The sequence below is a fragment of the Biomphalaria glabrata genome, chromosome 10 (assembly GCF_947242115.1).
Source record: "Biomphalaria glabrata chromosome 10, xgBioGlab47.1, whole genome shotgun sequence".
NCBI lineage: Eukaryota > Metazoa > Mollusca > Gastropoda > Planorbidae > Biomphalaria > Biomphalaria glabrata.
In genome coordinates, this window is record NC_074720.1 from 27,374,340 (window position 1) to 27,392,725 (window position 18,386).

The window sequence follows — 18,386 nt, forward strand, 5'->3', positions numbered from 1 at the left end:
AATGACTGATGTGTCGTCTGCTGTGTAGTCTGCTGTGTCGTCTGCTGTGTAGTCTGCTGAGTCGTCTGCTGAGTCGTCTCCCTTTCATTCTAAAAACGATTAAAAGAAATATATTTGATATGAAGACTGCTTAGAGTAGAGTGAATCTACATCTCATGTACGAGAGAGAGAGAGAGAGAGAGAGAGAGAGAGAGAGAGATTATCTACATCATGTGCCGAAAAAAAAAAGATAAACAACAATCAGCCTTGTAAAAAGTGACATCACATATCTCCAGGTCATGTGACCAAGTTAAGCATCTATTTATAAAATAGATCAGAAGCAACAATTTACATTGTACAAGCAAAGTAAATCATTAGATTACTTTCACCTATCAAGATCACGTCTCAACAGTAAGTACTATTGACCATTCTACTTTGTGTTTACTTTAGTAGTTGAAACGGTAAAAGTACAGATGGGAGAAAGGGAGGACTATTGATATTTTATGTGGAGTCTCTACAATAGATAATTCATTGAAATTAATGCCAACGATGTAATCATGAAATACTCTTCTCTACCACTAGATGCTACGACTGGTTTTGGTGGCTGTAGCCTTGACTATGGCCACGTGTAGTACCGAGGCCAACTGGGTGATTTTTAAAGCCAAACATAACAAAACTTACTCTGGGCAAGAAGAAGTGAGAAGAAGAAAAATCTGGGAAGACAACTTGCTGAAGATTGAACAGCACAATGAACTCTATGCTAAAGGTCTTTCTAGTTTTTACCTCGGGGAGAATAAATATTCAGATATGGCAAGTGATTTTTTACTCTATAGGGCCTACAGTTACATATGTCAGTTTTCAAATATGAAATTGAAGTTTTAAAAGAATATTGCTACTTGTATTTTTACTTGAATATTGGTGTCCAAATTTTTTTACATTTTAAATCTATATAAATGTATTATAAGAAATAATGACTCTTTGACTCACTCACATCCATCTATCAAGAAATCTCTAGAACCACTGAACGGATGTAAATGTACAAAATCTTGTACACAGGTTCGATTTACCATTTAAGTGCTCACTAAGAAACGGTTTTGATAGATTCGCAATATAACCGGGGAAAGTTTGGGAAAACCCAGAACCTTTTCTGACCAATTCTAGACATTTTTCAGTATTTTCTTAAAATGGTCGCCGTCTATATGCTACAAACAAAGGCCCGAAATAGGTGTAACTGGGAACTCGCTTGCCTAATCGGGAAACGGGAAATATCGCTTCACACTGACCGGCCAATGTGCGAATCCCGATTCGCGAAATAAACAATTTTCGTACTTTAAAAGTAGCATATATTTCAAGCCCACTGACCTATATCAGTGCAAACAATATCGTATGCGAAGATTGTATATTTGAGTCTTTGTAATATACATAGGCAAAATCTCGTGAGTATAAAAATAATGTAGTCTTCAAATGATCAAAACCAAATATTATAATTTTATCTTGCGAATTCAGAAAACCTACGGACCACGTTTGTGTTTTAAATCTGTGTAAACAGAGCGCATTAAAAAAAAAGCGACTAAAAGTGTAGCAACAGAGGTTTGTCAATTTCTGTCTAAGATAAAGACAAATAAAAAATGTTTAATATATAATTCCTTCCATTTTGTTCAAAGCTTATATCAGCTCATTCTGTTTGTCTGTCTGTCTGTCAGTATGAAACATTTTTAGCACGTTATAAAAACTACTCCTAAGGGTCCCGGGTGGACTCAGCGGCGCCCTACAAATCCCGAAATTCAAAATCCCAGTCTTCACCGAGATTCGAACCCAAGAACCCTTTGCTCGGAAGCCAATCGCTTTATCACTTGGACACCCCACCCCCTAGGCCTATTTAATAAATTGAGTTTAACATTAAAATTGTACTTTCTTTGGCAGCTTCATGAAGAATTTGTGCGCGTGATGCTGGGTTTTCGTCCGGGTCATCCGCTCCATCCAGACAACTTCACCAGTAGTCAATTCACCAGTGTACTCCCTGCTTCTGTGGACTGGAGGAAACATGGCTACGTTACCAAAGTGATGGACCAGGGTCAGTGTGGGTCGTGCTGGGCATTCTCTGCTACAGGCGCCCTGGAAGGTCAGCATTACAAGAGCACCGGAAAACTTGTTGCCCTTTCCGCCTCAAACTTAATGGACTGCTCTCAGAAGTTTGGTAAGTTTCAGTTGAAACTCTATCAGGAATGTCACTTGTAGACTAGATTAGTGATACGGAGTGTCCAACTTAATGGACTGCTCTCAGAAGTTTGGTCAGTTTATGTTGAAACTCTATCAGGAATGTCACTTGTAGACTAGATTAGTGATACGGAGTGTCGCAGAAACTTGGTATTGAATAGAGGAGAGGTTACGTTCTCTGTGTGTCTCTTTAATCTCTTTATGTATGTGTGTCTCCCTGTTCTCTTTTTTTAAAAATCTCTTTCTATTTCTTTCTGTACTGTCTATCACTGTTATAGCTATCTTAGTTCTATATTTCTCTCTCTCTCTCTCTCTCTCTCTCTCCGCGTTTCCAGCTTTTCTTTTTTTAATAATTTCATCTGTCCATTCTCTCTCTCTCTCTCTCTGTGGGTTCTATCTCTGAGTCCCTCTCTATCTCTTTTACTGTTTCTCTTAGTTCAACTGTCTCTTTTGTGTCCATATTTCCTTCTCACCATTTTTACAAAGCTTATATCATTATCACTCTGCCTGTCTGTCTGTCTGTGTCAGGCCAAAAGCTTGTACACGTTATTTCTCACCCAATCTCGGATCAAGATGAATTTTTGCACAATTATTTCTTTTACTTGACAACACTAGAATCAATAAAAAAAATTATCAATTAGTTAATTAACTATTGGTAATAAATTACTCTGTTTTGGTATCTCAAAGAAGGGAAATAAATAGTACTTGACGGAAGTGTTGGTATAATCTGAATTAGTTCCCTTTATAGATAATATAATTTTTATTTTTTTTTTGCTTGTTTCTGTCTTATCTTTCTGTCTCACTTTCTCTGAAAATTTGAAGTTCGAAAAACACTCAAATTCATTCAGAGAGAAAAAGAAGAGAAGGCGATATGAAGAAATATGACGTTAAAGTAATTGGCTAGATGTAAATCCTAATGCCAAATGATTAATTTTTAAAAGAAAATATCTCCTTTCTACAACTTAGAGAGCGATTATTTTTCTCGTTCTCACGAATGAATGTTAGATATAGACAAAAAAAAAGGCCCGATTCCCCCCCCCCCACACACCCACCGAGACCGAAACCTGATAAAGCGAAACGTATCAATCTAATAGACTTTATAATGTTCAAGTGGTAGGTCCTTAGATCTGGACTTATAAGATTTTGTAAACTGTTAAAGGAAGATATAAATATAATTCTTGGTCAAGTGAGGCTTACATTTTAATTTTCATAGTGATACGTAAGTATTATACACCCACATTAATAATTATGCTTTCGATCAGGTAACTGGGGCTGTTCTGGTGGATTTATGGACAACTCATTTCGTTACGTCATTGCCAACAAGGGCATTGACACAGAGGCAAGCTATCCTTATAAACCTGAGGTAAGTCTGTCAATAAGGGCATTGACACAGAAACAAGCTATCCTTACAAACCTGAGGTAAGTCTGTCAATAAGGGCATTGACACAAAAACAAGCTATCCTTACAAACCTGAGGTAAGTCTGTCAACCAGTGCATTGACACAGAAACAAACTATCCTTACAAACCTGAGGTAAGTCTGTCAACCATCTCTCACTCTACCATCTCTCTCCCCAACCATCTCTCATCCAACCATCTGTCCCCCAACCATCTCTCATCCAACCATCTGTCCCCCAACCATCTGTCCACCAACCATCTGTCCCCAACCATCTGTCCCCCAACCATCTGTCCACCAACCATCTGTCCCCAACTATCTGTCCACAACCATCTGTTCACCAACCATCTGTCCCCAACTGTCTGTCCCCCAACCATCTCTCATCCAACCATCTGTTCACCAACTATCTGTCCACAACCATCTGTTCACCAACCATCTGTCCCCAACTATCTGTCCCCAACCATCTGTCCACAACCATCTGTTCACCAACTATCTGTTCACCAACCAACTGTCCCCAACTATCTGTCCACCAGACATCTGTCCCCAACCATCTGTTCACCAACCATCTGTCCACAACCATCTGTCCTCCAACCATCTCTCATCCAACCATCTGTCCCCCAACTATCTCTCATCCAACCATCTGTCCCCCAACCATCTGTCCCCCAACCATCTCTCATCCAACCATCTCTCATCCAACCATCTGTCCCCCAACCATCTCTCATCCAACCATCTGTCCCCAACCATCTGTCCCCAACTATCTTTCCACCAACCATCTGTCCCCAACCATCTGTTCACCAAACATCTGTCCCCAACCATCTGTTCACCAACCATCTGTCCCCAACCATCTGTTCACCAACCATCTGTCCCCAACTATCTGTTCACCAACCATCTGTCCCCAACTATCTGTCCACCAAACATCTGTCCCCAACCATCTGTTCACCAACCATCTGTCCCCAACCATCTGTCCCCAACCATCTGTTCACCAACCATCTGTCCCCAACTGTCTGTCCCCCAACCATCTCTCATCCAACCATCTGTTATCCAACTATCTGTCCACAACCATCTGTTCACCAACCATCTGTCCCCAACTATCTGTCCCCAACCATCTGTCCACAACCATCTGTTCACCAACTATCTGTTCACCAACCATCTGTCCCCAACTATCTGTCCACCAGACATCTGTCCCCAACCATCTGTTCACCAACCATCTGTCCACAACCATCTGTCCCCAACCATCTCTCATCCAACCATCTGTCCCCCAACTATCTCTCATCCAACCATCTGTCCCCAACCATCTCTCATCCAACCATCTGTCCCCCAACCATCTCTCATCCAACCATCTCTCATCCAACCATCTGTCCCTCAACCATCTCTCATCCAACTATCTGTCCCCAACCATCTCTCATCCAACCATCTCCCCCAACCATCTCTCATCCAACTATCTGTCCCCCAACCATCTCTCATCCAAATATCTGTCCCCAACTATCTGTCCCCAACCATCTCTCATCCAACCATCTGTCCCCAACTATCTGTCCCCAACCATCTCTCATCCAACCATCTGTCCCCCAACCATCTCTCATCCAACCATCAATCCCCCAACCATCTTTCCACCAACCATCTGTCCCCAACCATCTGTCCCCCAACCATCTGTCCACCAACCATCTGTCCCCCAACCATCTGTCTCCCAACCATCTGTCCCCCAACCATCTGTCCCCCAACCATCTCTCATCCAACCATCTCTCATCCAACCATTTGTCCCCAACCATCTGTCCCCAACTATCTGTCCACAACCATCTGTTCACCAACCATCTGTCCCCAACCATCTGTTCACCAACCATCTGTCCCCAACTATCTGTCCCCCAACCATCTCTCATCCAACCATCTGTTCACCAACCATCTGTCCCCAACTATCTGTCCCCCAACCATCTGTCCCCCAACCATCTGTCCCCCAACCATCTGTCCCCCAACCATCTCTCATCCAACCATCTCTCATCCAACCATCTGTCCCCAACCATCTGTCCCCAACTATCTGTCCACCAACCATCTGTCCCCAACCATCTGTTCACCAACCATCTGTCCCCAACTATCTGTTCACCAACCATCTGTCCCCAACCATCTGTCCCCAACTATCTTTCCACCAACCATCTGTCCCCAACCATCTGTTCACCAAACATCTGTCCCCAACCATCTGTTCACCAACCATCTGTCCCCAACTATCTGTTCACCAACCATCTGTCCCCAACTATCTTTTCACCAACCATCTGTCCCCAACTATCTGTCCACCAAACGTCTGTCCCCAACCATCTGTTCACCAACCATCTGTCCCCAACCATCTGTCCCCAACCATCTGTTCACCAACCATCTGTCCCCAACTGTCTGTCCCCCAACCATCTCTCATCCAACCATCTGTTCACCAACTATCTGTCCACAACCATCTGTTCACCAACCATCTGTCCCCAACTATCTGTCCCCAACCATCTGTCCACAACCATCTGTTCACCAACTATCTGTTCACCAACCATCTGTCCCCAACTATCTGTCCACCAGACATCTGTCCCCAACCATCTGTTCACCAACCATCTGTCCACAACCATCTGTCCTCCAACCATCTCTCATCCAACCATCTGTCCCCCAACTATCTCTCATCCAACCATCTGTCCCCCAACCATCTGTCCCCCAACCATCTCTCATCCAACCATCTCTCATCCAACCATCTGTCCCCAACCATCTGTCCCCAACTATCTTTCCACCAACCATCTGTCCCCAACCATCTGTTCACCAAACATCTGTCCCCAACCATCTGTTCACCAACCATCTGTCCCCAACCATCTGTTCACCAACCATCTGTCCCCAACTATCTGTTCACCAACCATCTGTCCCCAACTATCTGTCCACCAAACATCTGTCCCCAACCATCTGTTCACCAACCATCTGTCCCCAACCATCTGTCCCCAACCATCTGTTCACCAACCATCTGTCCCCAACTGTCTGTCCCCCAACCATCTCTCATCCAACCATCTGTTCACCAACCATCTGTCCACAACCATCTGTCCCCCAACCATCTCTCATCCAACCATCTGTCCCCCAACTATCTCTCATCCAACCATCTGTCCCCCAACCATCTCTCATCCAACCATCTGTCCCCCAACCATCTCTCATCCAACCATCTCTCATCCAACCATCTGTCCCCCAACCATCTCTCATCCAACTATCTGTCCCCAACCATCTCTCATCCAACCATCTCCCCCAACCATCTCTCATCCAACTATCTGTCCCCCAACCATCTCTCATCCAACCATCTGTCCCCAACTATCTGTCCCCAACCATCTCTCATCCAACCATCTGTCCCCCAACCATCTCTCATCCAACCATCTGTCCCCCAACCATCTCTCATCCAACCATCTGTCCCCAACTATCTGTCCCCAACCATCTCTCATCCAACCATCTGTCCCCAACTATCTGTCCCCAACCATCTCTCATCCAACCATCTGTCCCCCAACCATCTCTCATCCAACCATCAATCCCCCAACCATCTGTCCACCAACCATCTGTCCCCAACCATCTGTCCCCCAACCATCTGTCCACCAACCATCTGTCCCCCAACCATCTGTCCCCCAACCATCTGTCCCCCAACCATCTCTCATCCAACCATCTCTCATCCAACCATCTGTCCCCAACCATCTGTCCCCAACTATCTGTCCACAACCATCTGTTCACCAACCATCTGTCCCCAACCATCTGTTCACCAACCATCTGTCCCCAACTATCTGTCCCCCAACCATCTCTCATCCAACCATCTGTTCACCAACCATCTGTCCCCAACTATCCAATTATCTGTCCCCCAACCATCTGTCCCCCAACCATCTGTCCCCCAACCATCTCTCATCCAACCATCTCTCATCCAACCCTCTGTCCCCAACCATCTGTCCCCAACTATCTGTCCACCAACCATCTGTCACCAACCAGCTGTTCACCAACCATCTGTCCCTAACTATCTGTTCACCAACCATCTGTCCCCAACCATCTGTCCCCAACTATCTGTCCACCAACCATCTGTCCCCAACCATCTGTTCACCAAACATCTGTCCCCAACTATCTGTCCCCCAACCATCTCTCATCCAACCATCTGTTCACCAACCATCTGTCCACAACCATCTGTTCACCAACCATCTGTCCCCAACTATCTGTCCCCAACCATCTGTCCACAACCATCTGTTCACCAAACATCTGTCCCCAACCATCTGTTCACCAACCATCTGTTCACCAACCATCTGTCCACAACCATCTGTCCCCCAACCATCTCTCATCCAACCATCTGTCCCCCAACCATCTCTCATCCAACCATCTGTCCCCCAACCATCTCTCATCCAACCATCTCTCATCCAACCATCTGTCCCCCAACCATCTCTCATCCAACCATCTGTCCCCCAACTATCTCTCATCCAACCATCTGTCCCCCAACCATCTCTCATCCAACCATCTGTCCCCCAACCATCTCTCATCCAACCATCTGTCCCCCAACCATCTCTCATCCAACTATCTGTCCCCAACCATCTCTCATCCAACCATCTGTCCCCCAACCATCTCTCATCCAACTATCTGTCCCCCAACCATCTCTCATCCAACCATCTGTCCCCAACTATCTGTCCCCAACCATCTCTCATCCAACCATCTGTCCCCCAACCATCTCTCATCCAACCATCTGTCCCCCAACCATCTCTCATCCAACCATCTGTCCCCAACTATCTGTCCCCAACCATCTCTCATCCAAATATCTGTCCCCAACTATCTGTCCCCAACTATCTGTCCCCAACCATCTCTCATCCAACCATCTGTCCCCCAACCATCTCTCATCCAACCATCTGTCCCCCAACCATCTCTCATCCAACCATCTGTCCCCAACTATCTGTCCCCAACCATCTCTCATCCAACCATCTGTCCCCCAACTATCTGTCCCCAACCATCTCTCATCCAACCATCTGTCCCCAACTATCTGTCTCCCAACTATCTGTCTCCCAACTATCTGTCCCCAACTATCTGTCCCCAACTATATGTCCACAACCATCTGTCTCCCAACTATCTGTCCCCAACTATCTGTCTCCCAACTATCTGTCCCCAACTATTTGTCTCCCAACTATCTGTCCCCAACTATATGTCCACAACCATCTGTCTCCCAACTATCTGTCCCCAACTATCTGTCCCCAACCATCTGTCCACAACCATCTGTTCACCAACTATCTGTTCACCAACCATCTGTCCCCAACTATCTGTCCACCAGACATCTGTCCCCAACCATCTGTTCACCAACCATCTGTCCACAACCATCTGTCCTCCAACCATCTCTCATCCAACCATCTGTCCCCCAACTATCTCTCATCCAACCATCTGTCCCCCAACCATCTGTCCCCCAACCATCTCTCATCCAACCATCTCTCATCCAACCATCTGTCCCCAACCATCTGTCCCCAACTATCTTTCCACCAACCATCTGTCCCCAACCATCTGTTCACCAAACATCTGTCCCCAACCATCTGTTCACCAACCATCTGTCCCCAACCATCTGTTCACCAACCATCTGTCCCCAACTATCTGTTCACCAACCATCTGTCCCCAACTATCTGTCCACCAAACATCTGTCCCCAACCATCTGTTCACCAACCATCTGTCCCCAACCATCTGTCCCCAACCATCTGTTCACCAACCATCTGTCCCCAACTGTCTGTCCCCCAACCATCTCTCATCCAACCATCTGTTCACCAACCATCTGTCCACAACCATCTGTCCCCCAACCATCTCTCATCCAACCATCTGTCCCCCAACTATCTCTCATCCAACCATCTGTCCCCCAACCATCTCTCATCCAACCATCTGTCCCCCAACCATCTCTCATCCAACCATCTCTCATCCAACCATCTGTCCCCCAACCATCTCTCATCCAACTATCTGTCCCCAACCATCTCTCATCCAACCATCTCCCCCAACCATCTCTCATCCAACTATCTGTCCCCCAACCATCTCTCATCCAACCATCTGTCCCCAACTATCTGTCCCCAACCATCTCTCATCCAACCATCTGTCCCCCAACCATCTCTCATCCAACCATCTGTCCCCAACTATCTGTCCCCAACCATCTCTCATCCAACCATCTGTCCCCAACTATCTGTCCCCAACCATCTCTCATCCAACCATCTGTCCCCCAACCATCTCTCATCCAACCATCAATCCCCCAACCATCTGTCCACCAACCATCTGTCCCCAACCATCTGTCCCCCAACCATCTGTCCACCAACCATCTGTCCCCCAACCATCTGTCTCCCAACCATCTGTCCCCCAACCATCTCTCATCCAACCATCTCTCATCCAACCATCTGTCCCCAACCATCTGTCCCCAACTATCTGTCCACAACCATCTGTTCACCAACCATCTGTCCCCAACCATCTGTTCACCAACCATCTGTCCCCAACTATCTGTCCCCCAACCATCTCTCATCCAACCATCTGTCCCCCAACTATCTCTCATCCAACCATCTGTCCCCCAACCATCTGTCCCCCAACCATCTCTCATCCAACCATCTCTCATCCAACCATCTGTCCCCAACCATCTGTCCCCAACTATCTTTCCACCAACCATCTGTCCCCAACCATCTGTTCACCAAACATCTGTCCCCAACCATCTGTTCACCAACCATCTGTCCCCAACCATCTGTTCACCAACCATCTGTCCCCAACTATCTGTTCACCAACCATCTGTCCCCAACTATCTGTCCACCAAACATCTGTCCCCAACCATCTGTTCACCAACCATCTCTCCCCAACCATCTGTACCCAACCATCTGTTCACCAACCATCTGTCCCCAACTATCTGTCCCCCAACCATCTCTGATCCAACCATCTGTTCACCAACCATCTGTCCACAACCATCTGTTCACCAACCATCTGTCCCCAACTATCTTTCCCCAACCATCTGTCCACAACCATCTGTTCACCAACCATCTGTCCCCAATTATCTGTTCACCAACCATCTGTCCCCAACTATCTGTCCACCAAACATCTGTCCCCAACCATCTGTTCACCAACCATCTGTCCACAACCATCTGTCCCCCAACCATCTCTCATCCAACCATCTGTCCCCCAACTATCTCTCATCCAACCATCTGTCCCCCAACCATCTCTCATCCAACCATCTGTCCCCCAACCATCTCTCATCCAACCATCTGTCCCCCAACCATCTCTCATCCAACTATCTGTCCCCAACCATCTCTCATTCAACCATCTGTCCCCCAACCATCTCTCATCCAACTATCTGTCCCCCAACCATCTCTCATCCAACCATCTGTCCCCAACTATCTGTCCCCAACCATCTCTCATCCAACCATCTGTCCCCCAACCATCTCTCATCCAACCATCTGTCCCCCAACCATCTCTCATCCAACCATCTGTCCCCAACTATCTGTCCCCAACCATCTCTCATCCAAATATCTGTCCCCAACTATCTGTCCCCAACTATCTGTCCCCAACCATCTCTCATCCAACCATCTGTCCCCAACTATCTGTCCCCAACCATCTCTCATCCAACCATCTGTCCCCCAACCATCTCTCATCCAACCATCTGTCCCCCAACCATCTCTCATCCAACCATCTGTCCCCAACTATCTGTCCCCAACCATCTCTCATCCAACCATCTGTCCCCCAACTATCTGTCCCCAACCATCTCTCATCCAACCATCTGTCCCCAACTATCTGTCTCCCAACTATCTGTCTCCCAACTATCTGTCCCCAACTATCTGTCCCCAACTATATGTCCACAACCATCTGTCTCCCAACTATCTGTCCCCAACTATCTGTCTCCCAACTATCTGTCCCCAACTATTTGTCTCCCAACTATCTGTCCCCAACTATATGTCCACAACCATCTGTCTCCCAACTATCTGTCCCCAACTATCTGTCCCCAACTATATGTCCACAACCATCTGTCTCCCAACTATCTGTCCCCAACTATCTGTCCCCAACTATATGTCCACAACCATCTGTCTCCCAACTATCTGTCCCCCAACTATATGTCCACAACCATCTGTCTCCCAACTATCTGTCTCCCAACTATCTGTCCCCAACTATATGTCCACAACCATCTGTCTCCCAACTATCTGTCCCCAACCATCTGTCTCCCAACTATCTGTCTCCCAACTATCTGTCTCCCAACTATCTGTCTCCCAACTATATGTCCACAACCATCTCTCATCCAACCATCTGTCCCCAACTATATGTCCACAACCATCTCTCATCCAACTATCTGTCCCCAACTATATGTCCGCAACCATCTGTCTCCCAACCATCTGTCTCCCAACTATCTGTCCCCAACTATATGTCCACCAACCATCTGTCCACAACTATATGTCCCCCAACCATCTCTCATCCAACCTTCTGTCTCCCAACTATCTGTCCCCAACTATATGTCCACCAACCATCTGTCCACAACTATATGTCCCCCAACCATCTCTCATCCAACCATCTGTCTCCCAACTATCTGTCCCCAACTATATGTCCACCAACCATCTGTCCACAACTATATGTCCCCCAACCATCTCTCATCCAACCATCTGTCCCCAACTATCTGTCCCCAACCATCTCTCATCCAACCATCTGTCCCCAACTATCTGTCCCCCAACCATCTCTCATCCAACCATCTGTCCCCAACTATCTGTCCCCCAACCATCTCTCATCCAACCATCTGTCCCCAACTATCTGTCCCCCAAATATCTCTCATCCAAATATCTGTCCACCAACCATCTGTTCCCAACCATCTTCATCCAACCTTGTGGCCCCCAACCATCTCTCATCCAACCATCTCTCATCCAACCATCTGTCCTCAACCATCTCTCATCCAACCATCTGTCCCCAACTATCTGTCCCCCAAATATCTCTCATCCAAATATCTGTCCACCAACTATTTGTTCCCAACCATCTTCATCCAACCATGTGGCCCCCAAATATCTCTCATCCAAATATCTGTCCACCAACCATCTGTCCACCAACCATCTGTCCCCAACTATCTGTCCCCCAACCATCTCTCATCCAACCATCTCTCATCCAACCATCTGTCCCCAATCTTCTTTCATCCAACCATCTGTCCCCCAACCATCTCTACTCTAAACCATAGCGCCGACGCTGAGAACTTGAACATGGGTTACACCATAAAGCCAAGACTCGATGTTTTCTCCAGCACTCGAATATATCATGTGACTCGTTTCATTTAACTGTTTATTTTCATGTCCAGATTTAGGCATTGTCTCCAATTTCTGTTTATTTGTGAACAATGTCTCAGAACATCAAGTCAGCAAACTGGTCTTCTAAGTCTGTCTCATTTATCTAAACCTGTTGGATTTTTTTAAAGTGTAGAATGAAATAAAAAAAAAAACTAACTTAAAAGAATAGTTCTAAACTTGTGTTCACGATAAAAGTGGACAAGAAACGAACACTTTGTACCATCTTCTTGCATACAACAGTTTGTACAGATAGAGCTGTAAAATGAAACGATTAATTCTTTTGCCAGGATGGTAAATGTAAATTTACTAAAGCAAATGTCGGAGCCACTGAGAAATCTTTCAAAGACTTAGAAAGTGGAAGTGAAGATGCACTACAACAAGCTGTAGCTACGGTCAGTGAATACATTACATTCTTTGTTTTCAATCAAGATAAAATACCTTTAGAAGTGCCCAGACTAGTAAGAGTAGGCCTACATGATAAATATATTTATGTTTTATCCAAATGTTTGCTAAATTAATTGGTTTAAAATGTTTAACTGGCTGTTCCCGACTAGTTTCACGCTTGAGGCTGTTGAAAATAAACATTTGATCCAGCAACTTTAAATGACGGTGTGAATAGTAGTTGACGCTAGGAGGCATTCAATAAGTTTGTGGTTACAGGGGATATAACATAAACATAGAACAGAATACAGTGACAAACAAGAAAAACTCACAAAGCCTATTAAAAAACAAAGCTTATACCATAGGCATGGCTTATATGAAGTGTAATTGTGTAATTGTATCAATTAGTTTCGATCAGTCATATAATAAAATCTCTAATAGATCTAAGCCAACATCAATAAATCTGTGCCAAGAGAAGTATTTATTCCCATTGTTTTTATTTAGTGCTATTTCATGCTTTTAGCTTTCTCACTATGCTGTGATCCTATCACTTTCTCAATGCGCTGTGATCCTATAACTTTCTCACTATGCTGTGATCCTATCACTTTCTAAATGCGCTGTGATCCTATCACTGATCCTATAACTTTCTCACTATGCTGTGATCCTATCACTTTCTAAATGCGCTGTGATCCTATCACTTTCTCAATGCGCTGTGATCCTATCACTTTCTCAATGCGCTGTGATCCTATCACTTTCTCAATGCGCTGTGATCCTATCATTTTCTCACTAAGCTGTGATCCTATCACTTTCTCACTACGCTGTGATCCTATCACTTTCTCATTACGCTGTGATCCTATCACTTTCTCACTACGCTGTGATCCTATCACTTTCTCAATGCGCTGTGATCCTATCACTTTCTCACTACGCTGTGATCCTATCACTTTCTCAATGCGCTGTGATCCTATCACTTTCTCAATGCGCTGTAATCCTATCACTTTCTAAATACGCTGTGATTCTATCACTTTCTCAATGCGTTGTAATCCTATCACTTTCTAAATGCGCTGTGATCCTATCTTTTTCTAAATACGCTGTGATCCTAACACTTTCTCACTACGCTGTGATCCTATCACTTTCTCAATGCGCTGTGATCCTATCACTTTCTAAATGCGCTGTGATCCTATCACTTTCTAAATGCGCTGTGATCCTATCACTTTCTAAATACGCTATGATCTTATCACTTGTCTGGACCAGTTGGGGAGGAAAGAGAGAAAGAATGGTGGGTGCATTATTTCTAAACTTTAAAAACTAAAGATGATTTCTTTTCTAAGACAGAAAAAAAATTATTGGGGCGACTCCCCTTAGAGCCTGAAAAAAGAGTTTACGTACATATAAATCTATGTATATATAGGTCTATGAATCGACCAGTCGCGAATAAGAATTTATTTCCGGTTTCCAGTCTAGTATACTATATAAGTCTATGAATGGGACCAATTAATGTTAAACCACCCATTCAGTCAATTACAATTACTTCCCCTTGTAAAGATGATAAAGAAAATATTTAATTACTAAATAGTTCATTAAGTAATTTTTTTTTTTTTAATTCTTGTGTTATCAGGTCAAAGAAATAATTGTGCAAAATATTCAGCTTGCTCCGAGAGTGGGTGTCCGAGAAATCACGTCTACAAACTTTTGACCAGACAGACAGAGTGAGTTGATATAAGCTTTGTCAAAAGGGAAAGAGGAGCTAAGTGGTGATGGGCCTAATTAGGAAATCCATATCAAAAGTTACTTGACTTGAGAGAAAAGGTTCTGATATGTTCATTTCACTTACAAATCAAATCTGAAAATTGTTAACCAGATTTATTTCTTTTAGTGCAAACAAAGAAACCAAAAATACAAATCGACAGTGCAATATCTAAAATTATGAAATACTCTAACGAACTGTTAAATCATGCATATAAATAAGCATGTAAGGCTCAAACAATTGTGGGAAAATCCACTAAAAGTAATAACTTTACAATATTTAAACTAACCACACACTTGTATTCTTCAGGGCAATAGATGAACTTGACGTATTTAACAAACCTTATTATCTATGCAGTCAGAAGCATCATTAACAAATTGTCTTCCAGTGCGAGATGCAGTTCTACTAAGTAAAAACAACAAAACTTTGTGTCAGTTTATTTTGCTCATATGTGCCTAAACTTTTATTTTTTAATTCACTCTGTTAACTAATGGGAAGGTGTTTGCAGACAAAACCTGTGTGATACGGACATTTGATTGGAATTAAAGATAATTATTTTTTAATATCGTCATCTGGAAATATAGATTGGTCCAGTCAGTATCGCCATGGACGGCCTTCACGCTTCATTTCAACAATATTCTGGAGGTGTGTATAATGAACCCGACTGTAGTACATCCAATGTAAACCATGCGATGCTTGTCGTAGGATATGGAACTCTTAAAGGCGATGATTACTGGATTGTTAAAAACAGGTAATCCTAGGAAATCGTGAAATGTGTCTAGCTAAGTATCTTAAGAAACCAATAATAAAAGTCTTTATTCTTATAAAGAAGACAAACAAATACAAACTATATAGATATGTGACAGCAAGTCAACACTAACCAACATCAATTTTAAGTTCACGGTAAATCATAATCCAGGAGGGTCTTTCAAATCCGTAATCTAACTCTGTAAACACACTAACATTAAACAATAACTACAGTTATAAATTTATCTTAACTCTAATCCACAAAAATAACAGAAGACTTTACCTTATTTCTAGCCTCTAATACATTTCTACATTGTCATCACTCTCCACACCTTCTTGGGAGGTGTTGAAAACACCCAGATTATATTAAGCCCTTCTATCAATTATTTCTATCCACTATTTCTATTGATTAATTCTATCAAATATATCTATCAATTATTTCTATCCACTATTTCAAATGAAATAAACAAACAATTATAATGAGAAAAAAATTGCGCTTAGAACAAGAATGAAGACATTCATGACCCAAAACGGAGGCAATATTAGAGAAGTTTATGTTACACACACAAGTCCTAGGGGGTTAGTCCTGCAATCCTACTTATTACCATTCATACCAAAAAATTTCTCTGGCAAAGTTTTTTTGGGATTAATATTTATCATTTTGTAAATGTATGTTGTAAACACATTTATGGTTGTAGAGGTCTACACGTGACTGACAGCAAGAAAATCAATACTTTAAAAATGTCATTAAACTTAATTTAGGCATTCTGTTGTTTAAATAACTCTGGAAGTCAACAAGTATTGCTAAATAAAACTCATTCAAAGATCATTTATTCTATTATGATACCATTTTTAAATTAAAAGTCGGTTGTCAAAAAAGCTTAGTCTATTTACTTCCTATTTGTCTCAGAATAACTTTCTTCATTGAGTCATTGTCTTGTAAATACTTTGAGGTATGAGACTGAAGTTAAGGCTTCAACATATTTTATGCCTTCAAGATTTAAATAATCTATAGTTGCACAATTTTATATAGCAATTATATCATTATAGCTACTAAATTTCATTTCATTCAAACAGACATAAAACAAATACATTAAAAGAAAAAATATTGAAATTGTTTGCACCATGCTATGTTACTATATGCAGTATTAACAATACTATTAACATTTCAGTTTTGGCACTTCATGGGGTATGCAAGGCTACATGTTAATGTCCAGAAATAAGAACAATCAGTGTGGTATAGCCACAATAGCCAGCTACCCCATAGTCTGAGCATCAAAGACACATTTGTGCACTTTGGGTAGAGTTTTCATAAACTGTTGCCTTTAAAGCAGAGTCAAATGATTTAAACAAATAAAATGACAAAGGTTTCTTCTTTTTTTTATCCTTGTGCTTATATTTGTGTATGGGAAGGGGTGGGGGAACACAAAAGGTCAAACAATTTTAAAAAACTTTTTTTTCCTTGTGTCAGTGTGCTTCTAAAAATATAGACATATACTGGCTTTCACAAGATCAAAGCAAGGAACAGATGTATTGTTGATTTTGTAAAATTATTTTAATGTCTGTGCAGATGAAACAAAACAGCACACAATCAAACTAAGTGCTTAGTGAGAATAAAAATAAAAACAAAATTCATCCCAGAAATCTTAAAAAAAAATCCGTGTCCAAAAAGACCATTCAATGTAAACATGTAAACATTTGTAATAGCAAGCACATTTGGCACTTCGTTTTATGTTATTAGCTACATCAAGAAATGTTTACTTTGCATATTTGTCAAATAAAAGGTTTCACATAAATTGACATTAATATATGGTTACTTTAATCACAAAAAAAGTACCTTATAAAAATGAACTTTTTAAAAAATATACTCTTATTGTATATGATATAGAATGGATAACTAACAACAACACTTTCAGCTATTAATGAAATTCAAACTAATAAGCCAGTCACAGACTTTTTTGGAGTTATGAAACATCACAGCTCAAACAAAAATATAAAACTGATGAAATGGTCCTTACACAAATATAGTAGAATAACTTATGAGTAGACCTAGACAAGTATTAAGTACACAAATAAGAACTACAAGAAAAAACTAACAATACTGACAATGGAAGAAAAAATGGGGGAAAAAAATTCCCCACTTTATAAGGTTGAATATCATCAATAAAGAACATTTGCCTGAGAACTTGCATAGAAAAAACAGTCTACTCGTAACCAATGCAAAGGATATTGAAAGGGCTTTTTCTTAGATCTGTATTGAAATGCTAAGACTGGCTTGAAAACAGAGAATCACAGAGATAGATTTTTCAAATAATTAAAGGTAAAGATCAATTGATTTTAAATTGAAAAAGTCAGATCTTAAGAAAATATAAGGTATTAAGTCAGATCCAGATAAATATTATTGGTGTTAACATGACATTTTTATTTATTTTTTATTTTTTAATCCAACGATCACACTGTCTTGAACAGGTTGTAATGTCTAGTCTGCATTCTTTACAGAAAGCAATAATGACTTGATAGTAAAACTCAGTATACCATTCATATTTATATTCTACAGTCAATTGCACCTATTTTACATTAAAATAGCTAACAATAAAATAAAGATAATCTAAGGAATATAACAAATTAAAAGAAATGCACACAATCAATAATTTTGTTGAGG

At 42.3% G+C, this 18,386-nt stretch overlaps 1 protein-coding gene across 1 annotated transcript; it reads left to right on the plus strand.

The window, feature by feature from the left end:
• The first annotated feature begins 237 nt into the window (after window positions 1–237).
• On the plus strand, window positions 238–17,095 carry LOC106062720 (procathepsin L-like). Its single transcript, XM_056045354.1, has 7 exons — window positions 238–390; window positions 562–789; window positions 1,903–2,176; window positions 3,459–3,559; window positions 13,140–13,244; window positions 15,562–15,728; window positions 16,897–17,095. Exons 2-7 carry the CDS (start codon window positions 562–564, stop codon window positions 16,994–16,996), a joined length of 975 nt encoding a protein of 324 aa, XP_055901329.1. The 5' UTR covers window positions 238–390; the 3' UTR covers window positions 16,997–17,095.
• Window positions 17,096–18,386: the final 1,291 nt, after the last annotated feature.